Genomic DNA, 24,657 nt, shown 5'->3' with positions numbered 1-24,657 from the left:
CATTACGGATCCTAGAACGTTTTGCGGCCCTTTCGGGTCTACATACCAAACTTGGGTAAATCCCTCATCTTACCGATTGATCAGGAGGCTAAAAGGTTGGCTGATCTTAATTACCCTTTGCAATGGGCAACAACTACTAAATATTTAGGGATTAATATTTCTTCCAGGGATTTCAGGCAACTTAATTTATCCCCAGATGTTCACTGGTGTAAACAGGTCACACCTCCCTTCATCCCTTATTGGGAAAATGTATCTAATTAAAATGAAAACCCTCCCAGTTCTACTGTACAGCCTTAGGCACTCCCCAGTCTGGCTACCGAAATCCTCCTTTAACCACTTCAATACAGGGTACTTTCACCCCCTTCCTGCCTAGGCCAATTTTTAGCTTTTAGCGCTGTTGCATTTTGAATGACAATTGCGCGGTCATGCAGCACTGTACCTAAACCAAATTTATGTCATTTTCCCCCTCACAAATAGAGCTTTATTTTGGTGGTATTTGTTCACCACAAGGTTTTTTTTTTTTTTTTTTGCTAAATAAATAATTTAAAAAAAAGACTGAAAAGTTTGAAAAAAAAAAAAACGTTTTTTTTGTTTATGTTATAAAATTTTGTAAATAAATACATTTTTTCCTGCACTGATGAGGCCGCACTGACAGGCACTGATGAGGAGGCAGTGATAGGGTGGCACTTATAATGAGGCACACTAATATACAGCACTGATAGGCGGCACTGATATGCAGCACTGATGGGCACTGTTATATGGCACTGATAGGTAGCACTGATATGCAGCATTGATGGGCACTGATAGGTGATAAATGGGCACTGATATGCTGCACTAATGGGCACTAATAGGTGGCACTGATGGGCACTGATAGGCGGCACTGATGGGCAATGATTGGCACTGGTGGGTGGCACTGATAGATGGCAATGATGGGCACTGGTGGGCGGCACTGATAGATGGCAATGATGGGCAGCACTGATGAGGAGGGCCCTGACAGGCCCCCTAAGCACTGATTGGCATCCCTGGTGGCATGGGTAGGCATCCCTTGTGGCCCTGGGTGTGCAATCCCTGGTGGCTTTAGTGACATCCCCCAAGGGTCTGCACTGGTAATCAATGCTCTGATTACCAGCACAGACCCCCCCCCCCCCCCTGTCAGGAGAGCCACCGATCAGCTCTCCTCTACTCGCGCCTGTCAGGCACTTCCTATTTACTATGTGACCAGCTGTGATTGGGCACAGCTGGTGATATGGTAAAGACCCTACGTCAAAGGCTCTTTATCGGGATCAGAGATACGGTGTGCCAGAGTGATACACCACACCACCGCCCATCTGCGCTCATATGATGCCCAGTCAGGATAGAGCAACCACTTTGGGGCCGTCATTTTGTTATATGACGGGCGGGAAGTGGTTAAACAATTAGATTCAACAACAGTCTCCTTCTTATGGTAATCCCGCCCAGATAGATTTGGCAGGAAGCTTCTACGCAGACCTTAGACACAAGGGGGGTTAACTTGCCCACAGTTTTATACTTACTATTTGGCATCCATGCTCGTCCATGCTCACAACTGGTTTACTTCTGATGACTCAAATGCCTCAGTAGTATTGGAAGCTGCGCATTCCAGATCCTATGAGACCCTCACTAATCTCCTTTACAGGGGTCAGAGAGTCTCTCACCCACCCCTTACTGCTGCTATGAGAGCAGTTATTAATGCCTGGCATTTTGTTATTATTAAACCCAATATAGTGCGGGGTAAAACGTCCCCATCAACGCCGCTATGGTTTAATCCCCTGTTACCGGAATTCTACTCCCTATCGGACCCCGGGCTATGGGCTGCTAAAGGAGTTAGATACCTTTCAGTCATTTGTGATGGGAATGCACTCTATACATTTGACAGGTTGAGAAATAAATTTACACTACCTAATGCCTTCTTTTTCCGATTCCTGCAGCTCTGACACGCCTATGCATCCCAATTAGAATCCTCTCCGTTTAGATTGGAGCAGGATAAATTGGAGGTTCTCCTTCAGGATGAATCTCTAAAAAAAAAAACCTCTATCTGTGATCTACAAGTCACTGATTCCCTCTTTCACGAGGTTCTGGATACCCTGCTTACTGCGTGGCATTCAGAGGAAGAGGACTTGGACAATGAAGACTGGGAAGATCTCTGGGACAGACCATTTTAAGCATTAATGTCGACTAAGGACCGGTTGATCCAATTTAAAATAGTGCACAGAGTTTATTTTACACCACAGAGATCGTATCTATCCTAATACCTCTTCTTGCTGTTGGAGGTGTCCTAGCAACCCGACAGGATTTGCCCATATCTTTTAGGATTGCCCCCAGATTCGTAGCTATTGGTAGGATGTGACCCAGTTTATTTCTACTCGGACTTCTATGCATGTCCCTGTAAAGGTTGACGTTTGCCTCCTGGGATTATTTGACTCTTTGGCCGTTAGTAGGGCATTGCGCACTCTACTGGGTCTCTTATTATTTTATGCCAGGAAGGCTATAGTGCTCAAATGGAAATCAGCTGTAGCCCTCAATTTACCCGGATCAGGAGTCCATAGACTGAATCCATTCGCTCCTGATAAGGTTTAGCCTAAGATATATAGTACAGTATATAGATTAACTCATTTGCAGTGACTCACGTTACATTTGTTCAGGTATGAATCCAACTATGAGATCATGTTCTCCTGACTTATCATCCTGATGGTTAAGAGGGAACAGGAATCTCCTTCTAACCCATTAATCCTTGCATTGAATCTATCAGAGATCAACTGAGCGAAGTGTATGGAATGTTGTCGTTTTTACTAGGATATGACAAATAGTAATGGTATGTTTAATGTAATTGTTTGCCAGGGAATGCCCAAAGGCTATGTTTTATAACTATACATTTTAATTCTTTAATAAAAAGAAATTAAAAAAAAAAAACAAGTCAGCAATGGAAGCTTTCATCTGCACTGGTCCACTTTACAGGCTAACAGCTAAATATACGATTAAATCACATACATGGAAACGGTTTTACCTGCAAACTTTTTGTACTCCTCCCCATCTAGTTCTGAGATTTACACAGCTCTACCAGACAGCACAGCCAGTTTGGTGACTTGACTTTTCACTGTGGAAGCCTGGTCACCTCCTGTGATCCACCTGTGATCTGGGCACTGCTCTGTGTCTGGGCACTGGTGATAAATAGTTAACATAGGTGAGCCCAGTGATTTTACTATTTATTTTCAACATTATTCTAGACACTACAGAAATGTGTTACTTAAAGGATTAGTTCACATGTAGTAACATGTTACACCCATCAGGAGTGACATGTAACATGTTAATAATGCAGCAGCCCTGCACCTCCCCAATCCCCCACTGTGACAGTGGGCATGGGATCCCCTCCCCACACCTGCTGTCACAATTTAAAAACAGTGTGGTGAGAGAGTTCTTTAAATGAATGAACTACAAGTCCCGTCTGTCACCATGGCAGACAGCTTGTAGTTCTCAATGAACTGCAAGAGCACTGGTGAGCGCCCTCGTAATTCATTGATTCTTCTTTCTCTTCAGTAACTGTCTCCCCCATACAGGAGGTACTGGCAGACAGCTTTACTGAGTGTCTGCTGGAGCCTGACATTGCACTGGCAAGGCAATCTACTGATTGTGGGTGCAGTGCAGACAAAAGGTACTTGATTTCACACACAAATGAGACCAATGATGTCTAGATCAGTGTCAGGTTCGATTTAAAAGGCCTCAAACACAGATTATAACACTATGACATTGTACAAAAATAATAAATGTACTTTTTTACCTGCAAAGTATTTATTTTTATTATTTTTTTTTAACAAACAGAGAAGTTTGGCTTTAAGGCCTCTTCTCCCCCTCCTTTTCCCCAAATGGCACTTTTTTGTGTGTGTGTGGGGGGGGGGGGGGGGGGGGCGGGTACTTGATTTTGACAGGTACCCGCTCCCACTTCCGTTTGGATTGTCTAGGCGATATGAACAGAAGTTCTCCTCTTCTTCTCCCTCCCCGCAGTCATCTGGAACACGTCCAAGGCTCAAGAAGACTGCAGGACCATTCACAGTGTGAAGCGCAGCTTGCACATGCGCAGTGGGTACTCGGCTTTAAAGCCACAAGCTGCCACAGCCAGGTGCCCACAGCTGAGGTGCCGGAGCAGACAGAAGACAGAGGGAAAGGACAGCTCGGATCAGCACACCACTGGATCCGGGGTCAGGTGAGTGTCTGTTGATCAGCTTTTATGGCTGCTGACTTTTAATAAACACTAAAATAGCTTGAGCTCCTCTTTAACTAATTAGAGAGCTGTTCAAGTCCTCTTTTCGGGTTGACAATTTCCGTTTATCTTCCAAGTCTGAAAAAACACTCCCAACATACCAGAGAGAATTACCAAAGGGAACTATTTTAGTTACTGTGTTGCAACAAAAGGTACTTGATTTCACACACAAATTAGACCAATATTGTCTACTTCATCAGACAGAAAAGCAGAGATCTAGTGCACTGATATCTGCTAGCCCCATAATGCTCACCGCACAGAATTATGTTGGTACCTTGACATCCCCCCTAATGTCAAGCTTGGTGATGAGCACAGCCAGTATTTATTTAATATTAGCGTAAACAGCAGAGAAAATTACAGCCATTAAACTGTAGTGTAGATGTGTCTAAAATAGCTTTCTACTAATGTGTCAGTCTACATTAATATTCCCACATTTATTCACTAAATGTGCTCATTAATGGGAGCTGATATGCAAAGGGAATTCCCCTATCAGAGCTGGCGCTCATTTGGCTTGTTTTCAAGGCATAAGTACAGATGCGGAAATTAAGAAAGATATTTAAAGCGGCTCTCATTTTTTCATCTTTCCATCTATTAAATCCTCGGCCTTGTTATTTTAACTTTGGATAGTGAAACATTTTTTTTTTTCTGCCAGTAAATACCTTATAAATCCCATTTCCTCTTTCTTGTCTGGTCATTAGCCTAGGCTAATGACATCATGCACAGTTCTCTCTCACTCTCCTGAGAGTTTGTCAGCAAGGGAGGAAGGGATGAGTCACAGGAAAGCTGCAGAGCTTGAGGGGGCTGGATAAGAGCGGAGCTAACGGGAGATCCATGAGTATTCATCAAGAGAGGAGAAATGTGCAGGCAAGCAGTGGTGTGAGTGTGTATGTCTGTATGTATAAGTGTGTGTGTGTGTGTGTGTGTGTCTGTGAAAATTCAGGACGTGAACATGCAGCAGCTTCAGCTGCCCACAGTTAAAATGGCTGCAGCCAGTGGAGGGAGATTTCTGCAGCATATTTGGCAACTACAGAATAACAGTACATAGAAAATAATATGCAAAGTGGTTGGAGAGAAGCTTTAGAATGGCAAAGATGTTTTTATTACAAATTATGTACTGTAAGTATACTGCAGTTCCTCTTTAGGTACCACGTTATTTTGTGTTTTAGATCAGTGTCAGGTTAGATTTTGAAGGCCTCATACACAGGCTATGACAGAGTTTTTCAAGAAATAGGGGAGAATTAGAATCACCATTATGTTTTTCCTGCTGTTGGTTACCTCTCTGGGCAGCTTCACCCTCAATATGTGTCCTGGAGACCAGCTGGCATGGGTCGGAGTTGGTATATTTCATTGTGGAGCCATTAATGCATTTAAAAGGTATGAGCACCACAGTACAGCACAACACTTACATAAGGAAAAGAAGATGGGAGAGTGTTTTGTAACTGGATGTTGCACTGAATTAAAGAAAATATCGGGTGGGAGTCCCACTATCAGAATACAATAGCACAGTGGGAGAGATCCCTGCATCCATATTGCTTGTGTGGATGCATGTATGCATGTGCTGTCCAGCCTCCCCTGTGTAGATGGGGCTGTTCTGGCAGCCGATAAGCAGAGGGAACAGATGTTGAGAATAGCTTTTGTAACTCTGAGGCTTCCATAGGTGTCGTCAAGGGAGCAGCTGTCAGATTGAAAGCTGCTGCACTGAATGACCTCTGTGACCATGTTTAGCGAGGGTAATGCTAATAAACAGCAGTTGGTGAGCATTCGCAAAGTGAACACTGTAGGGGCTAGGTCCCTGTAGGGACATCTGGTGGGCCCTGCAAGAACGTCCCAACCTTACCTCACCTTCAGTGACGTAGTGGCAGAAGCGGTGGCCTGGTAGCAGGAAGACGCAGGACCCACTATTGTGGTGACACAGAGAAGTAAGCCAATGTACTTTAGAGAGGGTGCTTTGGCTCCTTTCCCTTTGTCAGCCCTTTGTCAGCCATATGGAAGCTGATACAGGATATGGCCTCCATGCAGCAAGAGATGGGGTCCTTGTCACCCGCAGTCCAGGGGGTCTCTTCTGTATCCATGATCCTGGGTTTGAATGTCCTTAAAGACCTGGGCTTATCCTGATTGCTTATAGAAATGGTGCAGCCAAAGCAAAGGTTGCAGTTAGCCCCCCACCAGGAAGTCATCTGGGGGATTCAGCATCTGGACTGGGTGTTAGTGAGAAACCCAAATTCTGCCCATCAAAGAAGTTCCTATGGAGTGATATCTTTCCCCCATTGAGTCCCAGCTTCTGGAGCCTGGCTGTCCTGAGGAAGTTCCCCTACAACTCCCAAGAGCATTACCGAGGACTATTGAGTGTTGAGTCTATAGATTCCTCTATGGACACATGATGTGGTGCTAGCCCACATGCGAAACAATATAAACGTATCAGCATGCAGTTCCCCCATGCTAACATAGAGGTTTCCTCCTTGACTTCCTTCTCCAGGACAGTAAGTGAACAGCCCCTATTGGGACACACACAGACCCCCCCCCCCCCCCAAGAAAATGATAAGACATTGAATATGGAAGTTCACCCTAGAGCATTGGAGGTCTATACTGTACAACACATGTACCTTGACAAATGCATAAGACTATGTTTGACTTCTGTCCACGATATGCTTGTCTAGCAATCAGCATTGGAAACTTTCAGCCATTTACCAGTGACACCATGGGACTCATGATGTTGTTCAAACCGACATGTACAATCTACATCTTGTGATTGTAAAGCCTGACTTTGAAACGTTTCCTCTGTACCTTTATGTTGTCAAATACATAGATAGCTTGAGGGGGACTGAGCAGCACGAGGGGTTGCATGGCATTGCTGGTAAATGACAGGCAGTTTTAATTGTGGATTGTTGGACAAGTGAAATTCAGACATCAGTTAAACATAAATGGTGCTACATATTTTTCAGGGTTAACTTGCACTTTAAGCATTCCCCATTATCTCCATAACATTTTGGCCATAGATGTACTTTTATTTAGTTTTAAAGCCTGACTTCAGCCAGTCTTTTTGTAATTTTTTTTTTATTTCTGGTCTAAAATGAGGGAAAATACACTGAAACTAACAAACACATCACTAGCAGGTGACCCCCAAGTATTGTTTCATTCATAAAAAGCTTCCACTGATACACCTAATCCATATAGTAAAAGCCTCTATTTCAATACTTTGAAAACAAAGCTTCCTGACAACCATTAAATAATGGGTTGCCTACATGTGATTATGGCAACTGAAAATGTCATATTTCTTGGCTAGTCTTTGTTAGCTTTGGCAACCTACTTACAATTCTCAATTAGACTTCAAATCCAACCTCTGAATATATTACAAGATGAAATCCAGGCAAGCAGTTGATTACACAGGTGATGCACAAATATAAAGCTACATTATGTCCAGCCACTTTGGTGACTTAAGATGGCCATACAAGGATCGAAATTGAGCCAGTTCAGCAGGGACTGGCTGAATTTCGATCCATGTATGGAAAAGCTGATTGTACCCATTGATCAACTTGGGTACAACCAGCCTGTTGGATTTTTCTACATGCTATTATTGCCAGCAGTTATAGCCGCTAGCAGTAATCATTGTATCCTGCCAGCCGAAATTACCACTGTGGGTGGCATTCCCTTATCAACACTTACTGTGTTGATTGGGGAATCAATCAAATTTTTTTTTTTTCTTTCAAGTAACTCGATTAATCTTTGGCTTACCTTATTTACCTCTAGATATGTCTTTCTCCCTAATTGCGATCCATGTGTGGCCACTCTGAATGAAGAAGTGTCAATCTACCAATCAACTTCTCTTCAACCGGCCTATCGGATAAATGCACCTCGATCAGTACTGCAAGCAATAGGCTGTGGTGCTGATCTCTGTATCTGTGACTCCGCTGATGTCAGAATACAATAGCTCAGTGGGGAATGGGGGAATCGGTTCAGTTTTAGAGTTTAGCCCGCTGGCTGAACCAAAAAAGTGAACATGTATGGTCAACTTTAGAGTAATGAAATAGAGTGGTATAACCTTCCTGTCCTTGGCCATTTGATTTGACAATGAAGGAGCAACGCACAAATACTGTAAGTTATTAACTCTTCTAAGCAATGCTCCCTGTCAGCATATGTGCATGTAGAACAGCCTGCTTGGCTCCTGGTTCTACTGCTCGCCCAGTATAAAGCCATTCATACATAGATCGAAATTTGGACAGTTCAGCAGGGCCTGGCTGAATTTCGATCCATGTACAGGCAGGGAGGTTGTAAAGAAGTCAGTCTACTGACTACAAACCACCCTGTTGGATTTTCTCTGATCCATCAACACCGCAAGCTATAGCCGACAGTGCTGATCAGTGTATTCTGGTGGCGGGGAAGTCTACCCGTGGTCAGGATTCAATAGCTCAGCAGGGAGCATTCCTCCATCCACATCCACTGTGCAAATGGGGGAATCAAGTCTTTTTTTTTTTTATTGTTTAGCACGCTGACTGACTCATCTATAGGCTGCCTAAGTGCTGCTCATGGAAATGACTCATCTGTCAGTTGTCCAAGTGCTGCTATACAGGGGGTGAGACATTGCTGATCTCAAGACAGATTTACATTCAGAAACTTTGCTAGTTGTATGTAAAAACACATTTCATTAATTTTAAAGAAATACACAACTGCAACAAATGGTGATTTACAGTATATCTGCCTTGAGCACAGCTTTAAAGAACACAAAAATGTCACCGCAAGGAAGATAGTAAATACTTTCCACTCACGTCACAGTACACAATAGTGACGTAGGGAGGCAGGACGGGAGCCAGAAGCTTGACACTCCCAGAAAAGTCCGTTTCTAAGGAGACTTTAGCAGATGATTTTTCTTCAGTATGGTGGCATGGACAGTGGGAGAGGCATTTACTATGGTTCTTGCAGGGGCATTTTTTATGGACACTTTGAGTTAAAGCGGAATTGAAGGCATTTTTAAAAATAACTAACATGCAGGAAGACATGCAACTTCTCTTCTGCAATAAAATAAACACCTACCTGCCTGCTCACAGTCTTCTGTGGCATGTAAACTTAGAATAGTCCCTGTGTGGCGGGATAACTGACTGCTGCACACGTGCAGAAGTTACTTCTTCCTGCGCTGGCCAATGAAGTTGCCTGCACCTAGATAGAGCCCGGGGAGAGGATGCAGGTGCTTGCAAGGGACACTTTGCAGACTTTGGACCATTGGATAGGAGGTAAATATCCTGAGTTTTGTTCCCCTTTAAGTGAAAGAGAAAGGCTAAGGCAGGCCATAGAAGGTGCAAATTTCTATTCTGCAACCACGGGTTGCAGGAAATAAATTTGCACAATTCCCCCATTAACACAAACAGCGTTGGCAGGGGAATCCCTCCAGCTGCGACACATCTTCTTCCCCCTTAAGGGGGGTGTGGGAGCTGGGGGGAGCCACCCTCACAGGGAGAAGACAGCAGCCGCTTGTGATAATCACATGGGAATCCAGCAGGCTGGTTGTAACCTAGTTGATCGATCAATCAACTTGGGACATTCAGCCTACCCAGTATTGGTTCGAATCTCAGACAGTACCTGCTGATTCAAACCGTGTATGGCCAGCCTCAGTTTAACCTCGCATTTGGGGGGTGGTAAAAAAAAAGCTGCTAAATCTAATTCTATACTTGCTGCGTGATGCTTTGCTTTGTAACACAGCAAGAGCACTCCCTATACTGGCAGGCAGTACTGGCAGCACACAGTACTGCCTGCCAAACCCAACCCACTTGAGTAAATAGCGATTGCAGTGAGATGGTGCAAGCTTTTAGGGGTTAAAATAGACAGTGAGAAAGAAAAAAAGCACCTTACAGCCGCCTGTTGGACATCCTCTGAAAATGTATCCAGCCTAAAACCTCTTCAGCCCCTTTCACACGAACGATCCAATCCGCCTGTCAGTTTTTCAGGCGGACCTGATCGGATGCTCCATGCATCCCTATGGGGCAGCGGGTGTCAGCGAAGACATCTCTGTTGACACCCACTGCTATCCGATCTTGTCCCTGAAATCCGGACGGATGGAAACCCTATTTTCCATCCGGCTGGAGGATCGGATCGGATGAAAATGGACAGGCAGTGTACAGCGGGGATCGGACAGCTCCGTCTCTGCACACAGAGCGGAGACGGACCTGTCATCCACCTGCTCAGCGGGGATCAGCGGATCGATCCCCCGCTGAGCAGAACGGACTCCATTAGGCGGTGCGCCCGTGTGAAAGGGGCCTTTATCTTTTTTTTTTTTCCTGTTCTTTTCTTTTGTTTCCCCACCTTCCAGCCATTCTGTTTCTAAACCATTTACCTCTCTTTCTAAAAAATACACAAAAATCTTCAACTGATCCACTAACTATAAACACATAAAAGAAGATGGTAACACGATCACAACCGTGAATAGGCCTAATGCATGTAGCATTACGATGTTGTTTTACAGTCTGTTTTGTAGGACATTACAACGTAAGTGATTGTAAAGTCTCATTTTTTTCCCTATAAAAATAACAAGCATGTTATACTTACCTGCTCGGTTGCAGTGGATTTGCACAGAGCGGCCCAGATCCTCTTCTTCTCGGGGTCCCTCTTCTGTGATTCTGGCCCCTCCCTCCTGTTGAGTACCCCCACATCAAGCAGCTTGCACCTGAGCCGAGTCACAGCTCCCTGTGTCTATTCAGACACGGAACCCCGACCATGCCCGCCCCCTCTCTCCCCTGATTGGCTAGCTGACTTTGATTGACAGCCAATAGTGTCTCACCCAATCAGGAGGGAGAATCTCGGACGGCTGAGACACTCGTGGACATCGTTGGACAGAGAGGGACCTCGGGTAAGTATGAGGGGGGCTGATGCACACAGAAGGCTTTTTATCTTGATGCATAGAATGCATTAGGATAAAAAAACCTTCTGACTTTACAAACCCTTTATGTCTCAACCATCTAACAGTTATTGCTTTTTCATATGCGGAGCTTAAACAAAAGGAAGAAAGAAAATTGTAGAGAGAAAGCCCCTGATGTATTAAATGGATAAAAAGATAACAGAATTTGTCTTTAATTACTCACTTGTTCCACTTTGATGTCAAACTCTCCGCTAATTTTCTTCCCTTTGAAAACCTTCACCCTGTGATTGAAAAAAAAAAAATAAGCATTATGCGTATCAAATAGGGACATCATGAACACTGAGATACAAGTATAAATGAAAAAGCTAATGTTTGTAATAGTGACTGGATTTGTGCTTTCATTAAAGCATCACCTGTTACACAGACATTTGAAAGCAGGCAAATTATTACAGAGGCAGGGGCTATAAAGCTTCAAATCTCTGTGCTAGTCAGTGCCGGTTCACATATATGTGTTGTGGGAACCCTGCAAATCCACTGCGGGTTCCTGCATTGCATTCAAATCACAGGCAGTTCAATATATGCAAATCGCTGGTGGTGTCAATATAAAGTTAACGAAAGCCCCAGATCAGTTTGCATATCGCAGTGCGAGCTGTCAGTTTGCATGGATTCCAATGGGGTTATTTTTTTTTTTAAGCACGTGATTAGAGCCAGAGGCTCTCATAGGCTTCAAAAAAGGGTGGGCTCGGGGCGCAGAAAGCGGGTCCTGAGACCCGTTTCCCGATTGGCCGAAAGGAGAGGCCATGCTATTGGCCAAGGAGGAGGGAGGAGATGCAGGGGAAGCCCATGGAGGAGACTGAGGGGGAAGCCGTTGCGGCCGCTGCCTGCCCAGGGTGAGTAAGCAGGAAACCGGGGGGGGGGGGGGGGTTAGGTGTGCGGGCTGGTGTGATCGAGGGGGGGGGGTATGTCGGTATGGTATATATGTATGGTGTGGTCCTTCTGCCGCCCCCCCGGCCCATGGAGAACCAGCCACCACTGGATGGGAGGTGGATTTCACCTACCAAAAGTGGAATCAGCATAAGGGACACATCCTACTGACTGCAAGTTGTGTCCCTTGTGCTGATCTTTGTGATTTTTTTTTTTCATTTTGAGCACACTTAGGCTTTCAGCTCTACAATGCTATAATGCACATTTTGGTCAAGTGTCTGTTCTCATTTAATTTCTGGTCTACGTGGAGACGCCCTTTAAAAACCTTACAAGATCATCTTATGCCTATAACTGTAGGGTTATGTAAACCAGCTGTCCTATCTGCAGCCCATATGCTGAGCTTCTTGCATGAAAACTCAAAATTGTAATCAGATCAGTGACTCAGAGGCTGTGAATTATAGCCTGAGTTGTCCAAGGATTTACAGCAGAATTTCATTAGGTCCTCTGGAAGCATTGTTGGCTCAGTAATTGGCAGACACTGTGCAGATAAGCATATACACAGGCCTTTTCTGCAATGATCTACTGGCTTAGCACTAATCAATAAAATGTAATAAAAACATGTGTCATGAAAAGTCTCTTCTAATAGGAAAGAAGTAATACATCACGCCTGCCATGTCTGCCAAGAAGTGAACATGAGAATAAGCTATTTAAACCATTGATATAGAATCTTTACTGATAACATCCACCCACAGGTGCTGGGGGAGCTAGGTGTTGTTACTGGTAAATAGTCACTTGTTGTTTTTCTCATGGCTGGTAGAGGTGGAGGTGCTAGCATCCATATGGACAGTCATCCCTATTTCACTGTCATTATACACTCACCGGCCGGCCACTTATTTAGGTATACCTGTTGCTTGGTAACACAAATTACTAATCAGCCAATCACAAGACAGCAACTCAATGCATTTAGGCATCTAGATGTGGTGAGGATGATTTGCTGAAGTTCAAACCGAACATCAGAATGGGGAAGAATGGGGATTTCAGTGACTTTGAACATGGCATGATTGTTGGTGCCAGACGGGCTGCTCTGAGTATTTCATGAACTGCTGATCTACTGGAATTTTCACGCACAGCCATCTCTAGGGTTTACAGAGAATGGTCCAAAAATGAGAAAATATCCAGCAAGTGGCAGTTGTGTGGAGGAAAATGCCTTGTTGATGTCAGAGGAGAATGGGCAGACTGGTTCCAGGTGATAGAAAGGCAACAGTAACTCAAATAAGCACTCATTACAACCAAGGTATTTGGAATACCATCTCCGAATACACAACACATCGAACCTTGAAGCATATGGGACACAGCAGCAGAAGACCACACCAGGTGCCACTCCTGTCAGCTAAGAACAGGAAACTGAGGGTACAATTCGCACAGGCTCGTCAAAATTGGACAATAGAAGGTTGGAAAAACTTTGCCTGGTCTAATTTTGATTTCAGCTGCGACAATCAGATGGTAGGGTCAGAATTTGGCGTAAACAACGTGAAAGCATGGATCCACCCTGTCTTGTATCAACGGTTCAGTCTGGTGGTGGTGGTGGTGTAATGGTGTGGGGGATATTTTCTTGGCACACTTTGGGACCCTTAGTACCAATTGAGCATCGTTTAAACGCCACGGCCTACCTGAGTATTGTTGCTGACCATGTCCATCCCTTTATGACTACAGTGTACCCATCTTCTGATGGCTCCTTCCAGCAAGATAATGCACCATATCACAAAGATCAAATAATCTCACCACTGGATTCTTGAACATGACAATAAGTTCACTGTACTCCAATGGCCTCCACAGTCACCAGATCTCAATCCAATAGGGCATCTTTTGGATGTGGTGGAACGGGAGATTCTCATCAGGGATGTGCAGCCGACAAATCTGCAGCAGCTAATATGTCAATATGGATCAAAATCTCTGAGGAATGTTTCCAAAACCTTTGTTGAATCTATGCCACGAAGAATTGCGGCAGTTCTGAAGGCAAAAGGGGGTCCAACCAGGTACTAGTAAGGTGTACCCAACAAAGTGGCCAGTGAGTGTATATTTATGACTTATTTGTAATTGGTCTTGATATTTCGCTTTACAACATTTTTCTCTGCAAACTGGTAAATTAATAAACAGTATCTCACAAAAGTGAGTACACCCCTCACATTTTTGTAAATATTTTATCATATCTTTTCATGTGACAACACTGAAGAAATGACACTTTGCTACAATGTAAAGTAGTGAGTGTACAGCTTGTATAACAGTGTAAATGTGCTGTCCCCTCAAAATAACTCAAACATACAGCCATTAATGTCTGGCAACAAAAGTGAGTACACCCCTAAGTGGAAATGTCCAAACTGGGCCCAAAGTGTCACTATTTTGTGTTCACCAGAGCTTCACAGGTTGCCACTGGAATCCTCTTCCACTCCTCTATGATGACATCACTGAGCTGGTGGATATTAGAGACCTTGCGCTCCTCCACCTTCCATTTGAGGATGCCCCACAGATGCTCAATAGGGTTTAGGTCTGGAAACATGCTTGGCCAGTCCATCACCTTTACCCTCAGCTTATTCAGCAAGGCAGTGGTCGTCTTGAAGGTGTGTTTGGGGTCATTATCATGTTGGAATACTGTCCTGCAGCCCAGTCTCTGAAGGGAGGGGATCATGCTCTGCTTCAGTATGTCACAGTACATATTGGCATGCATGGTTCCCTCAATGAACTGTAGCTCCCCAGTGCCTGCAGCACTCATGCAGCCCCAGACCATGACTCTCCCACCCCCATGCTTGACTGTAGGCAAGACACACTTGTCTTTGTATTCCTCACCTGGTTGCCGCTACACACGCTTGACACCATCTGAACCAAATAAGTTTATCTTGGTCTCATCAGACCACAGGACATGGTTCCAGTAATCACTGTCCTTAGTCTGCTTGTCTTCAGCAAACTCTTTGCAGGCTTTCTTGTGCATCATCTTTAGAAAAGGCTTCCTTCTGGGACGACAGCCATGCAGACCAATTTGATGCAGCGTATGGTCTGAGCACTGACAGGCTGACCCCCCACCCCTTCAACCTCTGCAGCAATGATGGCAGCACTCATACATCTATTTCTCAAAGACAACCTCTGGATATGACACTGACCACATACACTTGACTTATTTTGTCCACCATGGCGAGGCCTGTTCTGAGTGGAACCTGTCCTGTTAAACCACTGTATGGTTTTGGCCACCGTGCTGCAGGGTCTTGGCAATCTTCTTATAGCCTAGGCCAGTGATGGCGAACCTTGGCACCCCAGATGTTTTGGAGCTATATTTCTCATGATGCTCAACTACATTGCAGAGTGCATGACCATCATAGGAAATGTAGTTCCAAAACATCTGGGGTGCCAAGGTTTGCCATCACTGGCCTAGACCATCTTTATGTAGAGCAACATTTCTTTATTTCAGATCCTCAGAGAGTTCTTTGCCATGAGGTGCTATATTGAACTTCCAGTGACCAGAATGAGAGAGTGAGAGCGATAACACCAAATTTAACACACCTGCTTTCCCTTCACACCTGAGACCTTGTAACACTAATGAGTCACATGAAACCGGGGAGGGAAAATGGCTAATTGGGCCCAATTTGGACATTTTCACTTAGGGGTGTACTCACTTTTGTTGCCAGCGGTTTAGACAATAATGGCTGTGTGTTGAGTTATTTTGAGGGAAGGGCAAATTTACACTGTTATACAAGCTGTACACTCACTACTTTACATTGTAGCAAAGTCTCATTTCTTCAGTGTTGTCACATGAAAAGATATAATAAAATATCTACAAAAATGTGAGGGGTGTACTCACTTTGTGAGATAGTGTAAATCTTTCCCCTAGTTTGTAGACGTGATAACTTTTGGGCAAATCAATAGACTCTTATTGGGATTTTTTTCCCAAAACATGTAGCAGAATACAAATTGGCCTAAAATGATGAGAAAATTTTATTTTTAAATTTTTATTATTGGGAATGTTATAAAGCAGAAAGTGAAAAATATTATTTTTTCAGAATTGTCGCTTTTTTTTTTTGTTTATAAAAATAAAATTTGCAGAAAGTGATCAAATACCACGAAAAGAAAGCTCTATTTGTGGGAAAAAAGGACATCAATTTTTTTGGGTACAGCATCACATGACCGCGCAATTGTCAGTTAAAGTAACGCAGTGCCGAATCGCAAACAATGGCCTGGCCATTAAGGGGAAAAAACCTTCCGGTCCAGAAGTGGATAAGCACTCCTCACCCCCTTAAATGCCGCAATTGGCATGTTATTTTTTTTTTTTTGGAGGGGGGGGGGGGGGGGGGGCAGGTAACTAGTTTTGACAGGTACCCGCTCCCACTTCCGTTTGGGCCGCCTAGGGGGCTAGAGCGGCAGTTATCCTCTCCCCCTCGCTCCCTGCAATCTTCTGGGACACGTCACAGATCCCTGAAGATTGCCTGGCTGCTTAGGAAGCGCAGCGCGGCTTGTGCATGCGCAATGCGTACCCAGTTGTGGAGCTGCAAGCTGTCACAAGCCAGGTGCCCACACTCGTGATGCCGGCACCGGGGAGAGGCAAGAGAGGAGTGAGGCTTTGGGCAGCCACATCGCTGGATCACGGGACAGGTGAGTGTGTGTTTATTAAAAGTATCAGAATACCTTTATTATTCCCAAAAGAGAAATGATAAATTCACAGAGCCTCTGACTGCTAGTCTCACAAGACTTGGAGCAATATTGAGTGACTTTACTACTGTACCGCTCACTGTTCTTGCTGGTAGCTGTATCTGAGGACCTGCAGTGCAGGATCTCCCTGAGAAGTCTTCAGCTTTGACATGGCAAACAAAGTATCCAACCAAGATGGCTGCCTCTACACAGACATTGCTTGAAACAGGGCATTGGTATTCCATAATAAGGAACTAATCAGCTAAATAAAGCTGATAGAAAATAATTCTATGTGTTCATCATGAGAGCCATCTTTATGGTCAATTTCAAGTCCCGGACAAGGCCTCATTCTCACAGGCATTGATCTCAATCTGACCGCCATGCGTGTGCAGTGAGTGGCCTCAAACGTACGCTGTCTGCGTTTGCGGGTCGATCACCCGCACATGTGTCAAACGTGTCTGCTGTCTGTACAGCTGCTGCGCGCAGCCCCTCGCAGAACAAGCTGCAGAAAAACCCATGACCTATTCAAGGACTATGGGCCTTAATGTGGAAATCCAGCCAAAATGTTTATTTTAAATAAAACAGAGAGGGAATTGGGATCCTATTGGGTAGTGTGGAAAGGAACAATTCTCAAAAAAGGCAAGAAAGCAGGGTGGATAAATCTCAATGATTTAAAAAAATATATAAAACCAAAAAAAGAAATCTGATTTTTTTTTATTTAAATCAGATTTTTTTGATTTTTAACAAAATGTTTTTGGAGTAAAGATCTATCTAAAGATAATTTTCTATTTAAGATACATTAATACCGTAAATTTAGTTTATTCAGCATGAAATGGAGCTTAGTTATGTAGCAGGAGGCTGTATATTCTGCAATATTTACATTTTTGGTAAACTCATTCAATGAATCCAAGCTCTGCAAGCTGAGATAACATGCACTGCATTGATGTATTCACACAATTTCACAGTAACCATGTGAAGCAAACAAAGTTTAGGAATATTCCTTTATCCTATTGTTTTGCAAATCTATGTACACAACAAACTGTATGATTAAATCGGTTCTGATATCACTGTTTTACTAACCTGACAGCTTATTATTCTAAATAGGAAACCTTCATTTTGTTTGCAAATATTAAAGAATCTAACTACCAGCAAGAATAAGTCCTTACATTTAAAGAGCACCTGTCATTTCAGATCCATCATGGCAGCGGGCATCCAATCACCTGCTGCCGCCAGGTCCCTCACCTTGTTGTGTCACTGCTGCATCACCAGCTGTCCTATTAAAGTGAATGGGACTGCCGGCGGGTCAACAGCGGGTCAGAGGAAGAGCCGCTGCGGGACAGAAATTACAGTTGCTCTTTAAAAAATATTATTTAAGTTTGTAAAAAAAATTATTATTTAAATCGAGTTGATTTAACCACTCTACTACCGCTCACGGTAATACTACTGCGGCAGAGTGGCTCGTTCCCGTCCAGTCACGTAGTATTAACGTGACTGGACTCCTCCCCTTCTGGGCGGCGCTTGCGCGCCGCCGGAGGCTCGCTCCCGCTGTTTTCATTCACAGCGGGAGTCGGGCCAGGGGAGGAGCAGTGGCGATCGCCGCTGCTCTTACCCGATCGTCGGGGATCGAGTCTGGAGATCCGCCCGCTGTGTGTAAACACAGCGGGCGGATCTCCATAGTGACAGGGAGTGACAGATCGGACTGTTCAGCATAGCTGGACATCCGATCTGTCCATGAATCACTCAGTCACCTCCCCCCCTACACGTCAGTAAGCACCAGGCATACATTAACCCCTCCCTCTCCAATAAAATTAACCCCTTCCCTGCCAGTGTCATTTTTACAGTAACAGTGCATATATATAGCACTGATTACTGCAGTAATGTCACTGGTACCCCCAAAAGTGTCAAAAATGTCAGTCAGGGGTCCGGTCTGTCCGCCGCAATGTCGCAGTCCCGCAAAAAAAATCGCAGATCGCCGCCATTACGCGTTAAAAAAAAAACACCAAAAATGACAGAAATCTTTCCCTTTGTTAGTAAACGCAATAACTTTTGCGCAAACCAATCAAAATACGCTTATTGCGATTTTTTTTACCAAACATATGTAGCATAAAACAAATTGGCCAAAAACTTTTAAAAAAATTGGTTTTTACATCTTTTTTGGGGGGAATTTCATATAAAAAAATGTGAAAACTATTGTTATTTTTTCAAAATAAACGCTCTTTTTTTGTTTATAGCGCAAAAAGTAAAAATCGCACAGGTGATCAAATACCACCAAAAGAAAGCTCTGTTTGTGGGAGAAAAAGGACGTAAATTTCGTTTGGGTACGGCGTCGCACGACCGCGCAATTGTCAGTTGAAGTCGCACAGCGCCGAATCGCAAAAAGTGGCCTGGACGGAAGACAGCAAAATCCTCCGGTTGTAAAGTGGTTAAATCAAGCCTTTTTTTTTTAATGATTTAAATCATGATTTGAATCAACTTGATTTAAATTAAAATCCACCCTGCAAGAAAGGATCAGATCCTCTGTGGTTTTGATTGCAGCTTGTGCCCATGCTCTGGAGCTTTCCTAACCCTATAAGCCTGGGAATCACCACATAGGAAAATTGCAGGCAAAATACTGTTACTGCATCTGACGCTGTAATGTGTGCTGGTGGGCAACACATTGATGATCATGGCCCACTAGCAGTAATAAAGTGGTTGTAAGGGCTAGACATTTTTTATTTTTTACTTTAATACATTCTCTGCATTAAGGTATAACATGTCCCAGTATTTGTATGCCTCCCCCCCCCCCCCCCTACAATACTTACCTGACTTATCATTTGATCCAGCGCTGTGCCCGTCTGTACCGGCTCTCTCCCTGCATTGAAAGGACAGAGGCAGTAGTGGGAGCCATTGGCTCCTGCAGCTGTCAGTTAAATCCTGGGAGGAGGGAGGGGAGGGGACGGGCTGAGCTGAGCTGTATAGAGGATGTAATAAGCAGCTCAATCTCAGTATTTGTAGATGATATAAATCTAAGCAGGGCAATAACTTCAGCACAGGATGTGGAAACCTTACAAGAAGGCCTAAATAAAATAATGGGGTGGGAAATTACATGGCAAATGAGAATTAATGTTGAAAAATGTAAAGCAATGCATGTGGATGCTAAAAATTTGAATGCAAGTAACTTGCTAGGGGGAAAACCTCTGGGGGAATCTAGGATGGAAAGGACCTGGGGGTCCTAGGAGACAACAGGCTCAACAATGGCATGCAATGCCAAGCTGCTGCAAGCAAAGCCAACAGAATATTAGCATGCATTAAAAAGGGGATTCACTCCAGAGATAAAACAATAATTCTCCCACCCTACAAGACTCTGATCCGGCCACATCTGGAGTATGCCATCCAATTCTAGGCACCGGTCCCCAGGAAGGATGTGCTGGAACTGGAGAGTCCAGAGAAGGGTAACGAAGATAATAAAGGTATATCACAGTATTGCTGCGCTACTAACATAAATTCATTAGTAAAATAAAATAAAACGAAAAGCTAATAAAGGGACTGGAGGATCTCAGCTATGGGGAAAGACTACAAGCATTGAACTTATTCTCTCTAGAGAGGAGACGCTTGAGAAGGGATATGATGTACAAATACCATACTGGCGACCCTAGCATAGAGAACAAACTTTTCAGTGAAAGTTAATTTAAAAAAGACACGCAGCCATTCACTGAAATTGGAAGAGAAGTGGTTTAACCGTAAACGATGTAGAGCACATGTGTCAAACACAAGGCCCGGGGGCCGAATCCGGCCCTCCAGGCCAATTCACGTGGCCCTTGCACCTCTCCTGCAGCTGCAGCAACCCTCTCATTGTTGCCTTCACCTTGTCTCATCCACCAGATACTGCACTTCTCTGTGTAGCCACGGAGAGGCTCGTATCTGCCCCCTCTTCCCCGTCTCTGCAGTCGGCAGCAGAGAGGAAGACAGAACTTCTCCTACAGATCCTGCGCCTTTCTGTGCAGCTGCAATACCCTCTCTTCTCCACTTCCCTTGATCCCAGCATTTAGCAGACTCCAGATCTCCTCAGGTCCTCCTCCAGACTTTATGCAGCAGCACAAGGTAAGGGGGTGCACTGTGATGTAAGGGAAGGTGGGGAACTCCTGAATTCTGATGGTGGGGGGGCTCTTGGCATCTAGGTTTACAGATAAAACTGGCCCTTTGAAGGCAACAATAATCAGCTAATGCGGCCTGCAATGAAATTCAGCTTGATAACCCTGGTGTAGAGAGTTCTTTACTGTGAGTAAGGATTTCTCCACCACAAGCAGTGGTATAAGCAGCAGGGAGTGTCGATACTTTCAAAAACGATTAGATGGGCACCTTAACAAGCACAACATACAGGGATATACAATATACTCTTGACATAAACACATACAGCCACACACACACCATAGGTTGAACTGAATGGACTGGTGTCTTTTTTCAACCTTAACAACTTTGAACCTATGTGTTTAAAGACACCCGCAGGGCGGCTCGGGAGCAAGTCTGCAGTTGTGGCACCAAAGGAAGTGGCTTTCTATGGTGGCATACTGCGAAGAGGAGTCGCCAAGAGCAAAGGTGCAGGGACCCTTGACGAAAAGGTTCAGGGCCACTCACAGCAGGTAAGTATAAACCTGTTTGTTATTTTAATAAAAAAAAGACTTTACAGTCACTTTAATATAACACACTGTTATTGTGACAATGCATGAGCAACACACAGGCAATCACGACAATACGTGGGCAATAAACAGGCAGTTATTAGAATACGTGGGAAATAAATAATCATGACCAAGTCACTGGAAATTAATAGGCAATCGTGACAATATGTGCACAACAAACAAGCCGTTTTGGCAATATTTGGATAATAAACCGGCAATGACAATAATACATACACTAAATGTAGGGAAAATAACTGGAGCCTCTTCTTTTACAGTAAAGAACCCTTTCTGTAAGCGGAAGGTTAACCTTGTACCCTCCAGTCTCGTAGACAGCTTCCTTGTCTTTTGCTGAGTTCACAACTTTTTAGTACATTTATTATTTGGAGTAATTATGTAATTATAGAAGGTGATCATCTCCCCTTAATCACCTCTTCTCAATGGTGAATACACTGATTTTCTTATTCATTTCTCATTGCGGAACTCTTAAATGCCCCTTCAGCATCAATTATGGCAGATTTCTGTGTTTATGTGTACATGGTCAAGTGTATCACAAGGCCAAGCATTTTGCGTGTGCCAAGTCATTAAATGGTAAGGATAATAGAGAGATTATTTGATGACTGGGAAGGATGGCACCATTTTGAAGTGGGCCTGTCAGCTTAGAGCAGCGATGGTGAACCTTGGCACCCCAGATGTTTTGGAACTACATTCCCCACGATGCTAAACTATAATGCAGAACGCATGAGCATCATGGGAAATGTAGTTCCAAAACATCTGGGGTGCCAAGATTCGCCACCACTGGCTTAGAGCAATATTTTCTCCTGTCGTGTTTCTTTTTTTCCATTTATTTATCTCCTGGATAACCTATAGTAGTCCTATTAAAAAATAAAGTGATATATCAAATTTGATTAAAAATGGCTGAATGGAGCTGTTCAGTAGAAGACAGGGTGGCAATTCATACTTCGACGTTTAGACATCAGTAAAGGAAGCCATTTTTCATTCCAGGGTTCCCGTGCTGCTTCCATCCCCCATACCACCGCTCTTCGTGCACCATAATCCGAAGATTCACTGCCTGCCACTTCGTTAAGAGGCTGCGGTTATGGAAGAAGGCAGATGTTAATGTGCCAGTCACTTCAGCCACACCATATGCAGCTAAGAAAAACTGACAAAGCATATCGCTGAGGCAGGCTCTTTCTATACAGGCCTGTGTGTGCTGCAGCTTCTCTCCTTTCACAAACAAATGACCCACTTGTACCAAATATATACAGAAGAGATGGATTGAAGGGGAAATCAACAGTAATACGGAGCCATGGATACCCACTGGGTATAGTTTAAAGAGCAGTGACATTCTGTAACCTACATCAAGCAACCAATCAGATTTCACCTTTCACCAGCATAGGGCAGTCGGAACATAAGTCCTGCTGTTCTTCTGTGGCTTCTGCACATTTTTATATTGTTAGAGTTAGGTTTATTTACAGCTGAACTCCAGGCAGATGAAAAAAACACATAAAAGTAGTTATAGATTGAAAAAAAAAAAAAAGTGTATTTTTAAATGCAACTAGCGTAAAGCTGTCCATACACTATACCAGGGTTCACTAAATGGGGGACCGCAAGCGGGACCCGAACCGAGCGACAGTCCTGTCCAGACCTGCGATCAAGCCACTTATCAGCCCCGGTGTTCTCTCTTTCTGGTCTCTGACCCGGCCGCTGTTATTATCCTCACGGCGGGCGAGGGTGGGAGGTGTTGGATATTGGGACAGAGGGTGGGATTTGGTAATCAACCGCTAGGTAATGTAATAAATTGGGCAGCTCCCACCCTCTGATATGCAGCACCTCCCATGTGAAGATGATAATGGCGGCCAGACGGGAGACCAGTGAGAGAGAATACCCAGCTGCTAGGGCTGGGCAAAAAATCGATTTAATCGATTTATTGATTTTGTAGTGTAAAACGATTTTTATTTTGCAAACTCGAGTTTTTTGCCACAATAGTTTTTTCGGACTTTTCCGCGTTTCGTCCTTGTGCGTTACCATAGCGCGATATGAGCCAGCCCCTGCCCCGCGTAACCGACAGTACACACACACTAGAGGTCACTCAGGGGCCCCCATGGCCTGCATGCGGGACATTTACCTGTACAGGCGGGCCTTCCCTGGGCTCCAGCCAGCTCCTAGTCCGCTGCACACCGCAAAGCCAGGCCTGGGAACCGGCCACAACACACCAAGAACTCCCCAGTAACCGGACCACCGCCTCTGCCATTTCTGCTCAGAGTCTACGAGGATCGAGCCAATCAGCGGCCACCGCCAGGCCTGGATGTGACGTCAGCTGCCGGGAGAGGAAGCGGGCGGTGCGTCTGAGGGGAGGTGGGGTTATACCTGTACAGGGGCATTTGTATTGCTATGATTTGCCTCATTGGATTGAGGACAATCATAGCAATAAAGTTGCACTTTTGACACTATATCTGATGTCTGCAGTAATTTTTAAGTGCATTGAAAAAAAAATCGAAAATCTAATCGAAACTCAAATTTTTCTTTAAAAATCGAAGATTTTTTTTTTAGGCAAAATCGCCCAGCCCTACCAGCTGCTATGTGCCTCTGCTCTGGTAGGACTGTGAAGGGGGGGCTGAATGATGAAGGGGGACTGATTTAAAGGAGGAGCAGGGGGGCTATGACTGAAAGGGGCACTGTGATGTGTAAAGGGGGCAATGCATAAAGGAGGCACTGTGATGTGTATTTTGGGCACTGTGATGTGTAAAGGAGCAATGTAATGTGTAAAGGGGTAACTGTGACGTGAAGGGGAACCAATGACACTGTTGGACTGCTTTAAAAGGTGCGGGAGCTGTGATGTAAAGGGGGACTGTGGACACTGATGTTAAGGGGGAGATGTAATCTTAAGGAGGGATAGTGATGTGAAGGGGGGGGGGGCTGGGGACAGTGATGTACAGGAGGGACTGTAATGTAAAAGGGGGCTGCAATGTGCTATAGTGAAAACATGAGATTTGGACCTCTGCCAGAAGAAAATTTTACAAACTGGACCCCTGTGAATTTTCATTTAAGACCCCTCCACTATTCAATTGTGCAATCTCTGTCTTTAGATTTACCAAAATTTTGTAATATGAAGACATACCTAAACAATCCATTCAGTTTGTACCCAGTATAGTTGATTGTAAATCTAAAGAGATTGTACAATCAGGCTGCATATATTTACAGTATATATATATATATATATACTGTATATATATATTTATATATATATATAATTTTGATATATGCAGATTATACCCTATATATTTATT

The 24,657-nt window shown here is 44.1% G+C and overlaps 1 protein-coding gene across 4 annotated transcripts in view; it reads right to left on the bottom strand.

The window, feature by feature from the left end:
* The window catches only part of SYN1 (synapsin I), a 253,699-nt gene that overhangs the window by 182,098 nt on the left and 46,944 nt on the right, over positions 1-24,657 (bottom strand). For all 4 annotated transcript variants that reach the window (XM_082263912.1, XM_082263909.1, XM_082263910.1 and 1 more), the window contains exon 2: positions 11,341-11,398. In XM_082263912.1, coding sequence (XP_082120038.1) covers positions 11,341-11,398 — 58 coding nt within the window. The remainder of the gene's footprint in view (positions 1-11,340; positions 11,399-24,657) is intronic.

The sequence above is a fragment of the Pelophylax lessonae genome, assembly GCF_965119305.1.
Source record: "Pelophylax lessonae genome assembly, chromosome: 7".
In the NCBI taxonomy this organism is placed as follows: Eukaryota; Metazoa; Chordata; class Amphibia; order Anura; family Ranidae; genus Pelophylax; species Pelophylax lessonae.
The sequence above is the reverse complement of the archived record's forward strand: the minus strand, read 5'-3'. Positions and strand labels throughout refer to the sequence as shown.